Here is a 16,209-nt window from a genome sequence, read left to right as displayed (position 1 = left end):
TGATAAACTTATAATATAGTAGTCAATTTATATTTTATAGTAGGTAATAGTGGTAGCTTTAATTACCTTCACAGTTATATTATATTTGGAAGACTTAACATAAAATCTTAAATATTGTGCTTACAAAATTATATGATATGATATAAAATAATATGAACAATTTTGCCCCCCATCCCAAAAAAAAATATCCTATAATCGCCACTGGTACTTGGTAGATAAGTACATTCATATAATTATTTAAGTGGGTAGGATTTATCTATACAACTACCCAAGTGATTTTTGCGTTGTGAACCATAATTCGATTTCGATAGAGTTTAAAAAATTACGTGCTTGCTGTACGATAGTTATTAAACTATGCACCAATCTATTATGAGAGCATATTTTTTTAAAACGCAAATTACCTATTTTATCTCATTTATATTATTTCTTTTACTTAAAAATTATGAAGAGATCTTTTATAATATATAAATATGCTATCACGGTGTTGAAAAACATTAAATCTCTTAAATTTAATATTATTGGATCATTAAATAAAGAATTTAGATAGGTATAGACACTAGACACATTTATAGCCCTGAAAATTAGCACGTTTAAATTATAGGTTTTATCTCATCATCACTTATAAATCTATATCTATGTTACTATTTTCTAATATCTATCATAAATCTATTCATTGTTATTTTCATTTAATTTATTCGATATATTATAGACTTGGGGCAATGGAACGGTTGGAGCGGTTGTAATATTATCTGTATATTATATTCTATAAATCTCACCCACGCCGAACACTTTTTTCCGTCCACGTGGTGTGTAAAAGGGTCGAAAAATAACAACAAACCAACCGGCCGTAGTTAACGTAAACATTTAGTGACTAAATTTTTGTTGTTTTGTAACAAAATACTATATGTAGTATATAACCTCTGCGGTAGTCATGCACTTATTGATCGTCTGACGTAGGTTAATACACAAGTAAGTACAATAATATGACTAAGGTACCTATACCTACCTATTAAATTTATAGCCGCACGACACGGTATTATAATATGTTATAATATATCCCTGCAGCCCAATAATAATAATCGGTACCGTACATCAGGGGTAAGTACAAAATATATTATCTATATACACATATCATATTTATATGCGATATTGTCCATGCAAGTCGCGACCCTCACGTGGGCCAATAATATAGCTTGGCTGGCGTCCGTTGTCAACGCAGGTGTATTATTGTTATTATGAAATTACGCGGCAGCCGCGGTTACCTACTTCGGCTACCTCAGCTAGCCGAGTGTGTCGACCGACGGTCGCAGCAGGTGCAGTAATGTGCATTGTATATAGACATACACGTATTTACGTATATATATATCATTTTAATATCACATTATCGCATATTATTATTATGTACCTATGGCCAATGCTCATAAAGATCTAAAAACGTATAGATGACTATAACATAGAGTGACTACGAGTACTACGACTTATTAAAATGCGAGTCGCGGGCGGGTAAACGGCGGTCTAGTAACGCGGGTGGGGATGGATCCGACGGAGACCCTCGATCGCTTTTATTGGATTGCTACTGGCGGTGGTAAATATACGAACGGCGCGATTAAGGGGAAGAAAAATAATAGGAAGGGTTGGAGTAGAGGTAGATAATCGTGAAGGTACCTACTTTTGGTAGGGCTTCGCGTGCAGTTCACCTCCGACGACGCTACGACCCCATAGGCCATAATGCGTATATGTGCGCTGCGCGTGTGTATGTCATACCTACCTATTGTTTTAAGGGTCACCCAAGTCGTCTAGGCGCGCACGGCAAGACTTAAACCATAAATCACCATAACGTAAACTACCACAACATTTTACTTTGCTGCGTTTACGTCGTGTCGTTGTGTGGCTTCGAAAATACGCGTGCTGCCAAATTATATACCTACTCTGACCAAAGAGTGTGATGACCACGATGTCGTGGCTGCAATAATAACGGGCTGCACAGGTTAGGCACAGGAAACTTCGATGTGAATTATTTTATTTAAGTGCCTATTTATGATTTAATAATTAGGTACGACATACATAGGCTCACCACATGTACCCCGCGTGGATGTTCATCACGCGGTGCCTACCCACGCCGAACATGTTCACGCTTTTGCGATAGTTGCAGTTGTCTTCGGCAGAATTCGAATAGTAACCGGTTTCCGAACAATATAATATATCATATAGTCCGGGTACTTATGATAATATAGTGTATCATAATATTATTATTATTGTCATCGCAAGCGAAAGGTGAGTCTTTGTTTTTACTTTTTTCTGATTTTAGATTTTGAGCGGAGCTAATAAACGTATTGATTCTACAATTATTTATGCTTTTTTATGTATATGTGTATACGATTTATAGTAGAAAAAATACTTTGATATTTAATCAAAGTTTTTTTTTTGTAGTAAATTGGATCTAGTTTGTGCTTTTGGGAGGTAAAAACTAAAAATAGAAAACTCCCCGTACCTACTTTTCATAACAATTGGAAAAACAACATTTTTTTACATAAAACCTGATAAAATCGATTTTCTTATTTTGTTGTTATTATTAAAAATAAAATAATCGTAGATATTTAACATTTTAAAAATAGATTTTGACTATTTGAGCTATTTATAGGCATTTGATATTTTTAAAATGTTTTCCTCAATAAATAACGAAAAAAATATTTTGCTTCGTGAAAAAGTTTAAAAACTTAGTTCAAGCTTCATTATGTTATTGTTAATGCTATTTAAAAATAATAAAGATATTCATTGGCACGATTATTTGTAAAATCTAAGTTTATAATTCGTCAAGATTACAAAACTTTGCAATTTATTTTGTAGCTAAAATTATTTAAATTTTAAATTGTTTCGGTTTAAAATCAATATATGTCTCAATGTCTCATACACGCTAAAAAAATCTATACTTCCTTTTTTCTAAATCCAATATTTTCAGAAGTTAAATATCCCGGTTTCATACTTTACATAAGCATAGCCGCATAGGCCACGTAACTAGGGGGGGGGGCTTGGGTGGCCTTCAGCCCCCCCAACATTTTTGGGTAAATGCATGTGCATATAAACATAATATTAGTATTAACTTTATTTTTGCCTACAATATACAAAAATGTAATATTTCATATAAACGAATAATCATTTAAATAAGTTGTAAACACCAATGGAAACAATAAATAATAATCAAATTAAAAAAATTTGCTATAAAACATTTTTAGGAATTTAGCCCCCTCTAACTGAAAGTAATAGTTATGCCTATGGACGTAAGATTGATTTGGGGTCTCCAAATAAAATTTAACAATAATTCCTCAATAGTAGACTTAATTTACTTTGCCTTGTTCTTAAATCAATACTAGCCTTTTACATTAAAATTATAGATAACCCATTACAAATCTCTATTAAGAGCTATTTGAGCGTATGCAATATATATTTGGGGGTGTGCTAAGATATCCCAAATTTGTATTTTATAAACCTTCCAATCTATCACTCTTTGTATTAGGACTATTAAGTACCTATTTCTTCTGTATTATGGCACTCGTTTGACATGTCAAATATAGCCAGTAAATCAATTATCCACAACTCTAAATTAAACTCATTCAAACTCTAATTCATTAATCGCCAAACTTGCATCAAACTCACGTTTTAGAAATTCTCCCATCGACTATAAAAAAAAAAAGAAAAAAAAAAAAAAAAAAATCGATGTTATATAAAAATAAAATAAATAATTATCATTGAGTTCTATCAATGAGTAGCTTACGCATATCATTGTCGTGTATAATGTATCTAATTTGCTTATTATGCTTTGAAGCATAGAATGTAAATATTTTTTTATAATAATAAAAAAAATTAATACAAGGTTTCTCTTAAATAACTTATTTTGAAAACATATTATAAAATATACTTAGTAATAACGACTGACCATCTTTGCTCAGAATCGTTTTTTGAATGTGATTATTTATCATTGAATTCAAATATAACACATCATTCATTACAGGGACTCCTTAGTGACGAGTTAAACTTAACACCTGCTGTACCCTTTTTTTCTGTTTGTTTCAGCAGGGTATGCGACTGCGAATATTCATAATTTATAGGTATATTGGTATATATATATATATATATATATATAATATTATACCTATATGCAAGTCTGCTGCTATATCTTATTTGTTTGCAAATATTAGAGTTTTGTTTATCACGGTTACATTAATTATAATACTTGTTTAAATTGATATTTAATATTTTGACATAACACCTCTGTCTTCCATACAACAGAGAGCGTGAAATTTCTCCGTTGAACGTACAGACAGCTCTATTCAAACTCAATTCGGTTTAAGACATTTCACTTATAACGAACGGGTTTTTTTTGTTCCTTTTGTCATTCTGTTATTTATGGTCGTTTCACTGCAGAATGGTATATTCATGTTTATTGTATTTAGATTTTATATAGCTACGTATAGAATTTTAAATCGAAATTTAAATTAATTTAAATATCCGCGGTAGAAAAAATGCTACGATAATGTGGTTTTGTTGGTTTAATCAATAAAAAAAAAAAAAAAATTAGGTATTCAGAATCAAGTCGTATATGAATTAAATTCTAAGAAAAAATAACCATACTCTTAGTAAACTATTATGAAATTGACAGGGATTAAAATGTGTTTTAAATATTTAAAACATTTTAATCGATTGGTATATAAAAAAATCATTTTGATTCTTACGTTTAAACAAATAGGCACTCAATGAGTAGGTACGTCTCGAAGAGACTATTACTTGTCTATAATATATTCAATACTGCATTAAAAAACTGACATATATGTGCATATTATTGAAATATTGTACCTATTGTTAATATAATTAAACGATGTGTATAAAAAATATATATTATATGTGTAAAATTTGTGTAGTCTAGACAGTAGATATACAGAGCTTTATTTAAATTAAAAATGTACCTATTATTTATTGCTACGTAAGCTACTTGAAAATGATTATACAGAGATAATATTTTTTAATTATTAATAGGTAATACCTACTGTGAAAAAAAATGAGGCTAATGCTTGTTTACGGTTTTTATGGGTGTGAGGATTCTTTATCAAAAATGGTGGTTGGAATTTTGTAAATTTATCGTTTATATTTTATAATTATTGCACCAAAGATTATACTTAATTTTAGTTACATACATATTTTTTAGCTCATTATTATAGTGAATTTAGTCTTCATTAAAATTATTTTTCGTACTAGAAATATTATTCGTTTAATTATTATTTACTTATTTATTGAATAAAATCCAACTACAACAATCATATTAACACCCAAATGTCTTTACAACTAAACAGAGTTTGTCACCTCCAAGCTAGTGACTGTATTCTTCAGCCAGTATGTTGCCGAATAAGTCCAAATGTGTCACTAAGTATCTAAAATCACACAAAATATACAAATATTTTTGATCCGATTTACAAAAACTTACGGGTATTTGAAATAATTTCAACGATGATTAAAAATAAATTATCTGTTATCGACATATTTTACATATTATTTTATATTACCAATTAAAATTAAATATTACCCATTATTCTTATTTTTTTTTATTGTATGTTGTCATAATACAAAGGTTGAGAAACATTGACGTAGACAGTAAGTTTGTAATTCAGTGACCCGAACTTTGACTAGATCACCTTTTTTTTTTTTAGTTCGGGATAGACTACTAATACAAATGCAGATAGAGAAATTGAAAAAATAAACTATGTTGATTATTAACACAACCATGGATATCGATAATATTTCCGTACATATGGTTAAAATACGAATTGGTACATTACTAAAACTCGAGATCCACTGCAGAGGACTTGGCTTCATTGAAGATGTTCAATTGTTATTAATATATGTATATGTATATTATATCATGTACCATGATGTTGTATAAAACCGTAATTATAAATGTCTACACCTTATTAAAGAAAGCGGTATAATATTGTGATATAATGTTCAAATATATATATATATACTTCCTACTGTTAAAAAAAATCTAATTCTCTTCGTGAACATAGTCGAAACAGTAGGTATAATAGGTAATATAATATTAAGTCGTTTGGAGGTTTGTTACATGTATTTTATACGATTTGGCTGAGATAGGGTAAGACCTATGATATTGCTTATACATTGCAGTGCTTTAACCAGTGCCATTATCATTATGTTTGTAAGTGGCTTTTATACTTATATAGGTATGTGGCTATATGGCAGTCGATAAAGCGTGTTAGAGTCGCAGTAGGTATAATTTCATTTGTTTCCAAGTGAACGTGATGTGTAAGAGCCGGGGTGAAAATTTCGCCGTGGGAAAATGTCTACCCGAGTCCGATACAACAATATAATATAATAGGTGTCCCAAGAAGATTTATTAGTATGTGCGGTGAGAGTATACTCCACAGTCTATACATAACTATACCCTGCTTGTTTCAATTGAATTAGTAAATCTTTGCGGGTTATCATGTATAATATATATTAAGTGTGTTCCATATACGGAGAGAAAGAGAGAGGCATATATTTTCAACTACCTAGTAATTTTTCCACTATAAAACCTTCATCTTTTCATTTTTTCTTTTTTCGAGAATTTCTATTACATCTACTAAATCAGCGTTATCAATCACAATTATCAGAGTAGGAAATTTAACAAAGGGTATTAAGAGCAATTGCTTCGTGCTTCGCTTTTTTGGGAGCCGTACAATATTAAAGATTTAGTTAACAAAATTAAATATTGATAGATTTTAAAAATTATTAAAAATATTTCAATAAATTATTGCTGTACCGCGTATAATAGAGTTCTACTTATTTTATGTATCTATAAATAATCAACGCGAATATGTGATTATTTAAAATATTTTAATGTATAGTACGAAGAAAAATTAAAGGGGACATAGGAATACGAGAATTACATTTACGACTGCAAGGTGTGTAATGTTTTATTGTCATCTGACCGTTAGTTTTGTGCTATTTGGTTTCGTGAGATAGTAAATGATTACAAAGGAGATGTGGGCTAACCGGTCGACTAACTCAAGTTTTTTAAATCAATTTATCATTTGTGTTTCTTCTGACTGAATCCCGGGCTCTGACCTTAACAGAGCCCCATGAATGGCTCTAAAGTCTAAATCGTATAGAGATAGAGCAAGATTAGAGTAATCATTTATTACATAAATGGGTTATGATCCAATATCTACTCTGTAAGTACATGATAATATGGACTATCAGGCACATTATCGAGGACACCGAGAAGTGCTAATATACCAGGTTTAAAGACAGGGTAGTAGTGTTGTACGATGACTGTATGAGTGTAGACCTTTGGTAGTTAAATAGCTACAATCTATCTAAAGGAATTCAAAGTGCGAATACTAATGACAATAATGCGTAATTTATAACTCATATTATCATATTAGTGATTCTGTTTTTAAAATATTTATGCTTCTATACGACTATACGTCTATACCTACCTATTATTATGTATTATGTTATTTGTTGCCTATATAATTTGCTTTAATGGATTTTTTTTTTTTAAATTTATTAAATTCTGATTTCTGTTCTGTTCCGTTCCAAACGGCCTGAACGTCATATATCATAAATAAATAAATAGGTATGTGTATTATTAAGTTTTTATGAATGAGCGTTAATTATTTTGAATTGTATCTACGATTTGAAAATCGTGTTATTGTTAGGTATGTAAGCTTTATCGTTCGAGTTAAATATTGTATAATTAAGCTATATTAACGAGTATTTACTAAAGTAACGTTCTTGATTTTCGTATATTATTGTATATTTACATAAATACGAAAACACACATACATAATATAATATATATTATAATATTGAAAGGTGTGTGTATTAATAGTGAATTTCAAAGTTATATGTATATTGTATTTAACTATAAGATTTTGAGATTTTAATATTTTTAATTATTATTAATATTAAATCTAGTAATAGATTAATACCTAGAAGCATTTAATATCTAACCAAAGTTATACAAATATATTACTTATATAAATTGTTTAGAATTTTTTTTTTGTAGTTTTTTATTTTAATGATTTATTTCAGTATTTAATATGTTATTAAGTATAAATATTTGGAGGTGTAGAACAAGGGCGGTCGACTATATATTTGGGGAGTAAAGAGTGAAATAAATTATAAAAGTTAGGTACCTATAGATATTTGTAAAAACAAATTTTATAAATAATATTACATTCAAATTATATACTTACTTATTGCAATATATATATATATATCAATATATTCAAATTATTTTATTACTGGATATTTTACCTATTTTTGTAATTTAGTCCATGGGCTATTTTTTGATAAGTAGTTTATTTTTTATTTGTTTCTCATTCGGGACTTTTTTTATACTTAAACAAATTTGATAATAATATTATACTACGATTACCAATAGTGGCATACATAAGTTACTGTAATTTCATATTGGGAAATTCTGTTTAAGCACTTTAGAATATGTATACAGACAAAAACGTCGTCGCTTTAAACTTTGGTTCAACGTAATACCTACTAACTAATTATTTCAAATTATGTTGTGTGTTAGTAAAAACAGAAGCCTGCAGGGTACGTAGGTGTACGAAATTTCACAGTATAGGTACTTATACTACGTATATACAGGTATTATTATTGGATTAGAGAATCGTAAGGGTCGGCGGTGTCGTAATTAAATTTGCAAGCGTTGAAACGAGTCGCTTATACTATAGTTTTCATTATAGTACAGCAACTAAGGGTACAATTTGTCAGATTACATATTACAAGCGTTCTGAATATTATAACATAGTTTTATATAGATAACGCGTGTTAAGTGTTCTAATTAGTATTTAATATAATATGTTTAGATACAATAGCTATTAGCAAGGCATATTACGTTTAGACATTTTGAGCTCTTGCGCGATAATTGGCCGGTGACGCGTTAACTTATTATAACGTCACGTGTTACTTAATCATGCCACTTAGTAGTATTTACTCGAATAATTGTTAAGAAAATACAATTTTCATCGAATTCGCATTTTTAGAGCAGTAAAAATCTAACCACATAAAAAAGCTTTATAAAATGTATTGTTTTGTTTAACCAAGGATATTTTTACAAATTTTAACTGTATTACCCAAAGTTTTAGAAAAAAATACCAGTTATTTTATTTTACTTTATAAGATATTTTGTGTAATTTTTAAAAAAATTATGCCTTTTTAAATTGATTAATTAAAAAAATTACAGTATATTTTGTCAACAATTTGTATCAGTTTTAAACATTATTGTATTGTTATTAAACTAGGATAAAAACCGGATGTTAATATGAAGAGAAAAAACTTATAAATTGCATTAATTTGCATCAAAATTATTATTAATTTAATAACCTATTGTTTATTGAATCTAAATAACTTTATTTTCTAGTTATATTATTTTATTATATATATATAATAATATTTGTCTTGATTTTGTTAATATAAACAATACTGTTTTGCTTTATAGTTCTATATCATTAGATATTGGTAAAATATGTTATTAAAATTTTTTTCAAATGTTATGTATTTACCTAATTTAATTAAAATATTCCACGTTATACAAAGAAATAAAAATTGTATATAAAAGAATGATAAAAACATAAAAAATTAAAAAAGTCAACAAAAAACTATATAAAATAATATTTAAAAAAAAATTAATTTAAGTTATCATACATTTAAAAAGTGGACGATAAGTAACAACCACTAAAAAATTCATTAAATAAAAAATTAAAGATGAAACTATTGATGTCTAAGATGTTTGATGAAATAAATTTATTTGTAATAGATAACATGCGGTTAGCAATAAGTCTGTCAGCTGTGTTAATAGCGTGCATGGTGCGATCGACGTATAATTTGGATTGTGAACAAAATCAAAATGGACAGTCCATGAGTTTTTTCAAGACGAATGGTGATCTTCTGTTAACTGGTGAATAAATTGTTCAAAATAATTTAAAGTTTGTACAGGTTTTTCATTTTTGAATTTAACGTGTGTTCCAGGTTTTTTTGATGTTTACGATGAGAAATGCTCGGGCCCTACTTCTACAGGTATCCATTCAATGGAAATGGTAGCCACCGTTGTGCAAATATTAAATTCGATTCATTACATTCCGGGTATTACATTGGGTATGTAAAATGAATATATTAATAAACAATATTATAGGAAGTACCTATGTAGGTATAACAATTATTATCATGGCATCATTGTCCATGTAATATGGTTATAATTATGTTATTAATATATAATTTATTAATAAATAATTTAGTTGTTCGTTATGGTGAATGTTTTTTTTTTTTTTTTTAATTTGATTTCTGTTGTTAAATTTCCTTAACCAGCCTGAACATTGGATGTTTGCTTCAGCCATTGATACGATAAGCAATTACTCCCATACCCCCATAATAAAGATTTACTTACTACGACTTCATACAAATACGTGTATAAATACAAATATCCGGCAGACTCGGGGAACCAAATGGTTCTCATCTCAGTTAAATCTCTACAACACTAATGGTGTATGCGTTATATGTATATAATATTATGTTATTCAGTAATACTCCGTTACTTGTGGTTCAGTGTTATGATAATATATTTAGACGTTAAATCGTCGTTACTATCATGACTCAGATCAGGTCATAATCTCTCCCTTTTCCATTAATTTATAATCGTTTTGAAATTCGTCTCCCCGTTGCACTATTAATAATTACCTATGCGATATAATCTAAAATAACTGTCCCCCAAATTTAATTCCCAATGTTTGTCCGAAAGGAGGTTCGGAGGTTGAATTCCATTGACTGGTAAATTAATGGACAATTAATGTAATCGTTACTGGATGATTCCGTGCACAATCGGTGAACTATATTGTATGTAAATGGTTATATACTCGTATAATTATTAATTTTTGTCATTTTGAAAAATTGTCGATGAATATGGCAGAAGTCGATGAGGTAAAATGGTAAAATATATATATTTTTAATTTTAATCAATTCATTTTAGTATTTTACAAACGCATAAATACACATAATATACATAATTTAAATAAAATATAATAATATACATATAATATTATGTACCTATTTTGTAGGTTACCTAACGTCCTTAGCTATAATTTATATAGTATGGCTCTAATATAAATACATAATAAAATAACATAATTTATTAGACTATCTCACTTATATAGCTATACAGTATACGGTAATTATTAATTGTGTATGATAAATGTTAAAGGTGGTACATTTAAAAAAATGATTTTTAATTATAAGAGTTGACTATACATAGGTTATAATAGGAAACAATAAATCGTACTCTTTTTAATTTTCTAAAGTGTGCAATATTATTAGCTTTGTGGTGTTTGAAATTCAATACACGAAATAAACAATTTAAATTCATGACAGTGGTAATTTTGAGGGAGATGATTTTCATTCCATGATTGCAGTTTTATCAAAACCACTATTCATCTATAGTTAGTAAAGTTTAATTTATAGGTATTACAGATATCTCAAGTGCACGCCTGCACAAGGTATCTAATTAGAAGATTTATTATACTCTAACCTGACTTCATACATTTAATTATTTAAAACATATTTGTTTTGATAAATTTTTATTTTTTTATCTATTTAATCAGGATTAACTTTGTACGAAGTGTGTTCATACCGAAGTTCAGACCTCCAAAAAGCGTTGATATCGTTTGTTGTCGACAAAGATTGTAATAATTCGACAATACCAATTGGTAATTATTACAATATTTGCTTGATACTATAAATCTAGAATAGATACTCATGTAGAAAAAACACTATTTTAATTAAATTAAATTGTAGCCATTTACACTACCGAAGACATACGAGCCAAAATCAGTCCGTCGATTGGTTTGGATATACCTATCATAACGGCAGGACCTATCATTGACGTAGACGTCCATGCCGAAGCAGCCGTTAAGTTTTTAATCGTAAATAATATCAATGTAGCGGACGTATTAATTGCGCAGGATCTGGATGTCGCTCAACGATTTGAAAGTGTAGCCAAAGACAACGGATTGTGTTTGAACAGTACAGTCTTAGCTCATAATTTTGGGTACTTAATTTTATACCTACATACAGTGAATTCGTTATTTTATTTCGTATTGTTTTTAGTATATTTAACTTGGAAAATGGTTGTTTTAGGTATTTGAACGACTCTTCAGTAGTGATTGTTATGGCGAACAAGAATATCATTAAATCAATTATCGAATCGTCTTCGACCGTTCGTATAGCCCATTTCATCATAATACCACTGGACGGACCGCTACCGCCAAAACCAGGTATCTATTTATTCAAATATTTCAAACGAAACACGTCCGCGACCAAAGCGATTTCGAGTTTATACGATGCGTTTCGAATTGAGTTCACGGTACCTATTCTCACTATTATTTCAGACTTTGAGTACGGGTCGTACGTGTTTCAAGCGTATGGCAGTTGCCCGTTCGTCAACGGCAACAACGACAGCAGTAACGGCAACAACAGTAGCAACAGCAGCCACAGCGGCGTTACTACCGCGGCCCCGGCAGAACAGCTGCAGGCGGTGTCCGCGCAGTTCGTGCAGACGGCCGTGGACGTGCTGCGCGCGGTGGACACGTACCTCGGGAACGTCGTCGACGACGGCGACGACGAGTGCGGCCGGAACTCGTCCACGGCACAGTGCGGCGAGGTGGCGGCAAACCGTTCGGCCGCGAGTTATTACGACGTAGAGACGGTGGGCCGGGTGCTGGACAGGCTGCTGTTGCTAGACGGCAGCGGTGGCGAGTACAACGTGACGTTGGTGCACGTGACCGAGTACGGCGGCGGCGGCCAAACGGTCGGCGGTTACGCGCAGGACTCGAACGGCACGCGCCGGCTGTGGCTGCAGCGGGACGGCGGCGGCGGTCAGCTGACGTATCTGGGCAAGTGCAGCGAGACGGACGGGCCGTGTCCAACGTGCCGGGTGCGGCCGACCGCGGCACCATCGCCCGCGTCCCCGCCGTACGGACCGCTGCTGGTGACGTGGAAGGAGGACGTGTGGATAGCGTCCACGCTGACCGTGTCGGCGGTGGGCGCCACGTGCGCCGCGTGCATAGCGTCGTTCATACTGGTGCGGGTCTGCAAGAAGGACGTGATGGAGGGCAACCCGACGTTCACGCTCGTGCTGGTCGCCGGCACGCTGCTCATGTACGCCAGCGCCGTGCCGTTCGCGGTGCGCGACAGCGCCGCCGGTTGGCCGCGGCACGCCGTGTGCTACGCCAAGCTGTTCGGCTCGTCGGGCAGCTGCGCTTTCGTGTTCTCCGCCATGCTGGCCCGGGGCATGATGATCGCCGCGTGCGACTGCGACTCGAGCTTCATGAGCCACGTGAACGGTTACCTGCAGACGTCCCTGTTCGCGTTCACCGTGGGCGTGCAGCTGGCGCTCATGGTCCAGTTCGCGGCCATACACGCCGCCGTCGCGCCGTCGTCCGACCTGTGTCGGGTGTTCGTCGACGGTCCACTGTTCCTGGGCACGATGTCCTACGACGCGCTGCTGCTGGTGCTCCTGTGCATCACGTCGCCGTTCGTGTTCCGGTCGAAGCGCAACTACCGGGAGGGCGCGTGCTTCGCCATCACCACTTACCTGGTGTCCGCCATCTGGCTGTGCTGGGCGACCGCGTACGCGGTGCTTCCCAGACGGTGGTCCGACATGTGCGTGATGGTCGGCCTGACGGCAACCGCGACTGTGGTCGTGGTCACCGTGTTCATACCACGCACGTACATGATGATGTTCGGCATTGTCCGCGAACAGATCACCAGCTCGCTGCCGTCGCTCGGTTACGGTCACGGTGGCGGTGGCGCTAGCGTCACCGACGTCAACTACCGGAGCACGCAGGCCCTGTACGATTCGGTCCACGTGGCCGCCCCCAAATGCCAGTCGTCCAGTTTCAAAGGCCAGTCCAACCCGAACTACTACTCGCCGGCCGGGTCGCATATACACTCGATCCCGAGAAGCCGGCCACTGACTCCGGTCGACGAGTACGACACACCTCCGTCCATCGACCACAGGATGACCAGATTCTAGTGCATAGTTACACCAAATCATTATCGATATTCCAATAAATAGGTCTAAATCAACGTGTGACGACACCGTGACTTGACTCCCCCTCCCCCGACCATGACCCAGTACCGTTAAACGATGTAATAGTATTATTATAAGTACAATCATTCATCTAATCCCCTCGTTCGTTTTTAATTTTTTATTTGCTAAACGCATACATCATGATATTATAAATACGTATAGGCACCGACGTAATACCGTACTCGTAACCACCATTTTATGTACATAGGGCCCAGGGCCCGGAATATTGTATTAATTGTATGATGAACACAAAATTAATTAGAATCTACATAAAAATACTTGGAAAATGGAATAAAGCTTTTAGAGATGAACTGCAAATTGTTAGTCATTGTTTATTATGAACCAATTGAAATGGCATTATAAATAATGTACAATATATATAAAATTATATATTTATCTGTCATAAGGTAATCTTAGGCTCAAATAACAGCTTAATAGTCCGTTACAATCAAATATTTAATCAAACTTTGGTATAAGGTTCAGAGATCTTTTTAGTTCTTGATTAAACTCATTCTCTAGATAAATAAATAAATCTGTACAAATAAAATATATGTCGATGGATGTTATTCCTTCCACTCAAGCTTTGTCCTGGTATCTTATAGTTTATATAATATAATATTATTTATTGTATTAATTGTATACCTACAGGCTACAGATTGTAAATATTTGCTTAATTATAACAATAAAAAATGTAATTATTTAATGTTTATAAATTTTATAAAATATATAATTTGTATCTAGTTATCTATAGATAATGTAACTTCTATACATTTTTACACAATATACATAAAGATGAAGAAAAAAAATTAATCACCGGGATTTACGATAATTCTACGTAATTACGCATTAAAAACTTCGAAATATTTTATTAGAACTATTCTAAGTCAATACTCTATTTCTCGATTTAACATGACTCCTGCTTCTATATTATCAGATAATCAACTTTGTATAGTATAGTTCGTACCTATATCTAATATTATATGCAGTTCATTATAATTAGCCAGATAATATAGACAATTCGTAATTATTTAAAAAATATTATAATTTATGTTATTTTTTCAGTTTTATTTAATTATTAAAAAACAGTTTATACTGACTATTGGATATTGGAGTTCTGAATATCTAATAATTAACCCGAAGTATAGAATAGTGTTAGTATTTAGTATAACTGTACATGCTATATAATATACGTATATATATTATATAAAATAGAATTGATTTAAAGAATATTTTATCATCATTCATCATACAGTTTTTGTAATAATTTTATTACGATATTTTACTTACCAATTATTCACTCTGGCTAGGGTAAATCGATTGCTACTCTTTCTGACTGCAGTTCAAATCTAAAATATTAAATAACTGTCGCCTGTCGGAACGCAATGCAAGTTCAGCCTAAATATTTAATTAGGGAAAAATATAAGTTATGATTTATTTATACATTTTGTTAAAATACGTGACGAGGAGAAAATTTCTTTAATCCTATACTAATATCAATATTAATTAATCGTTGAATAATATATTTACCGATATTATGCTACGATATCATATTATGTCGATGATAAACTATACCAAAATAAAATGTGTAGATAATATAACATTTTAATGTATTAAGTACCAATATTATATTATTTTCATAATTTAGCACTGTAATCATTGTTTTTGATATCTATTTAAGTAATCCTTGGAAGTAATGAAATAAAATATATATTTTTAGAGAGTTAAGTTAATTTATTTATAAATGAGGCAGTTCGTAGGTATTCGGTGACAGGAAATAAATTGAATGAGAAAATTGATTACATTTTGTCTGGTAAGACATTTCAGCAGGACAATAAGGAACTAAGGTTTCACTACGCTGTGTTTAAAGTAAAAGACAATTAAACGAGGTATGCCAAAAGTTACTGATTATCTCGTTAGCCGTTTGTAAATAGAGTATAGAAAAGAGAGTCATTAGATGGGGAGGGCAAGTAGAGAGTTAGTTTATGTAATTTGATTGGAAATAATGAATGACCTATTCGAGTGTACAAAATATCGTTTACAGCGTTTTTTGGAAG

At 32.4% G+C, this 16,209-nt stretch overlaps 1 protein-coding gene across 3 annotated transcripts; it reads left to right on the top strand.

Moving 5' to 3' along the window:
* Nucleotides 1-1,033: 1,033 nt before the first annotated feature.
* Nucleotides 1,034-14,858, top strand: LOC132917285 (uncharacterized). Of its 3 annotated transcripts, XM_060977957.1 has the most exons (8): nt 1,675-1,987; nt 2,054-2,274; nt 9,833-9,973; nt 10,045-10,170; nt 11,667-11,771; nt 11,860-12,112; nt 12,202-12,338; nt 12,453-14,858. In XM_060977957.1, the coding sequence occupies exons 3-8, from the start codon at nt 9,838-9,840 to the stop codon at nt 14,096-14,098; spliced, it is 2,403 nt and encodes an 800-aa protein (XP_060833940.1). In that variant the 5' UTR covers nt 1,675-1,987; nt 2,054-2,274; nt 9,833-9,837; the 3' UTR covers nt 14,099-14,858. The 3 variants fall into 3 exon arrangements, with proteins under 3 accessions (XP_060833942.1, XP_060833940.1, XP_060833941.1); XM_060977959.1 differs by lacking the exons at nt 1,675-1,987; nt 2,054-2,274 and adding an exon at nt 1,034-1,098; XM_060977958.1 differs by having other exon boundaries at nt 1,675-2,274.
* Nucleotides 14,859-16,209: the final 1,351 nt, after the last annotated feature.

Source organism: Rhopalosiphum padi, chromosome 1, assembly GCF_020882245.1.
Source record: "Rhopalosiphum padi isolate XX-2018 chromosome 1, ASM2088224v1, whole genome shotgun sequence".
NCBI classification, from domain to species: Eukaryota; Metazoa; Arthropoda; class Insecta; order Hemiptera; family Aphididae; genus Rhopalosiphum; species Rhopalosiphum padi.
Note: the sequence above shows the minus strand (reverse complement) of the source record. Positions and strands in the feature narration are given on the sequence as shown.

Coding starts and splice junctions, on each gene's coding strand:
- LOC132917285 (XM_060977959.1), top strand. CDS start 9,838: ATGCGGTTAGCAATAAGTCTGTCAGCTGTGTTAATAGCGTGCATGGTG. Junction 10,171..11,666: donor CATTCCGGGTATTACATTGG/GTATGTAAAATG, acceptor CTATTTAATCAG/GATTAACTTTGTACGAAGTG. Junction 12,339..12,452: donor ACCGCTACCGCCAAAACCAG/GTATCTATTTAT, acceptor CTATTATTTCAG/ACTTTGAGTACGGGTCGTAC.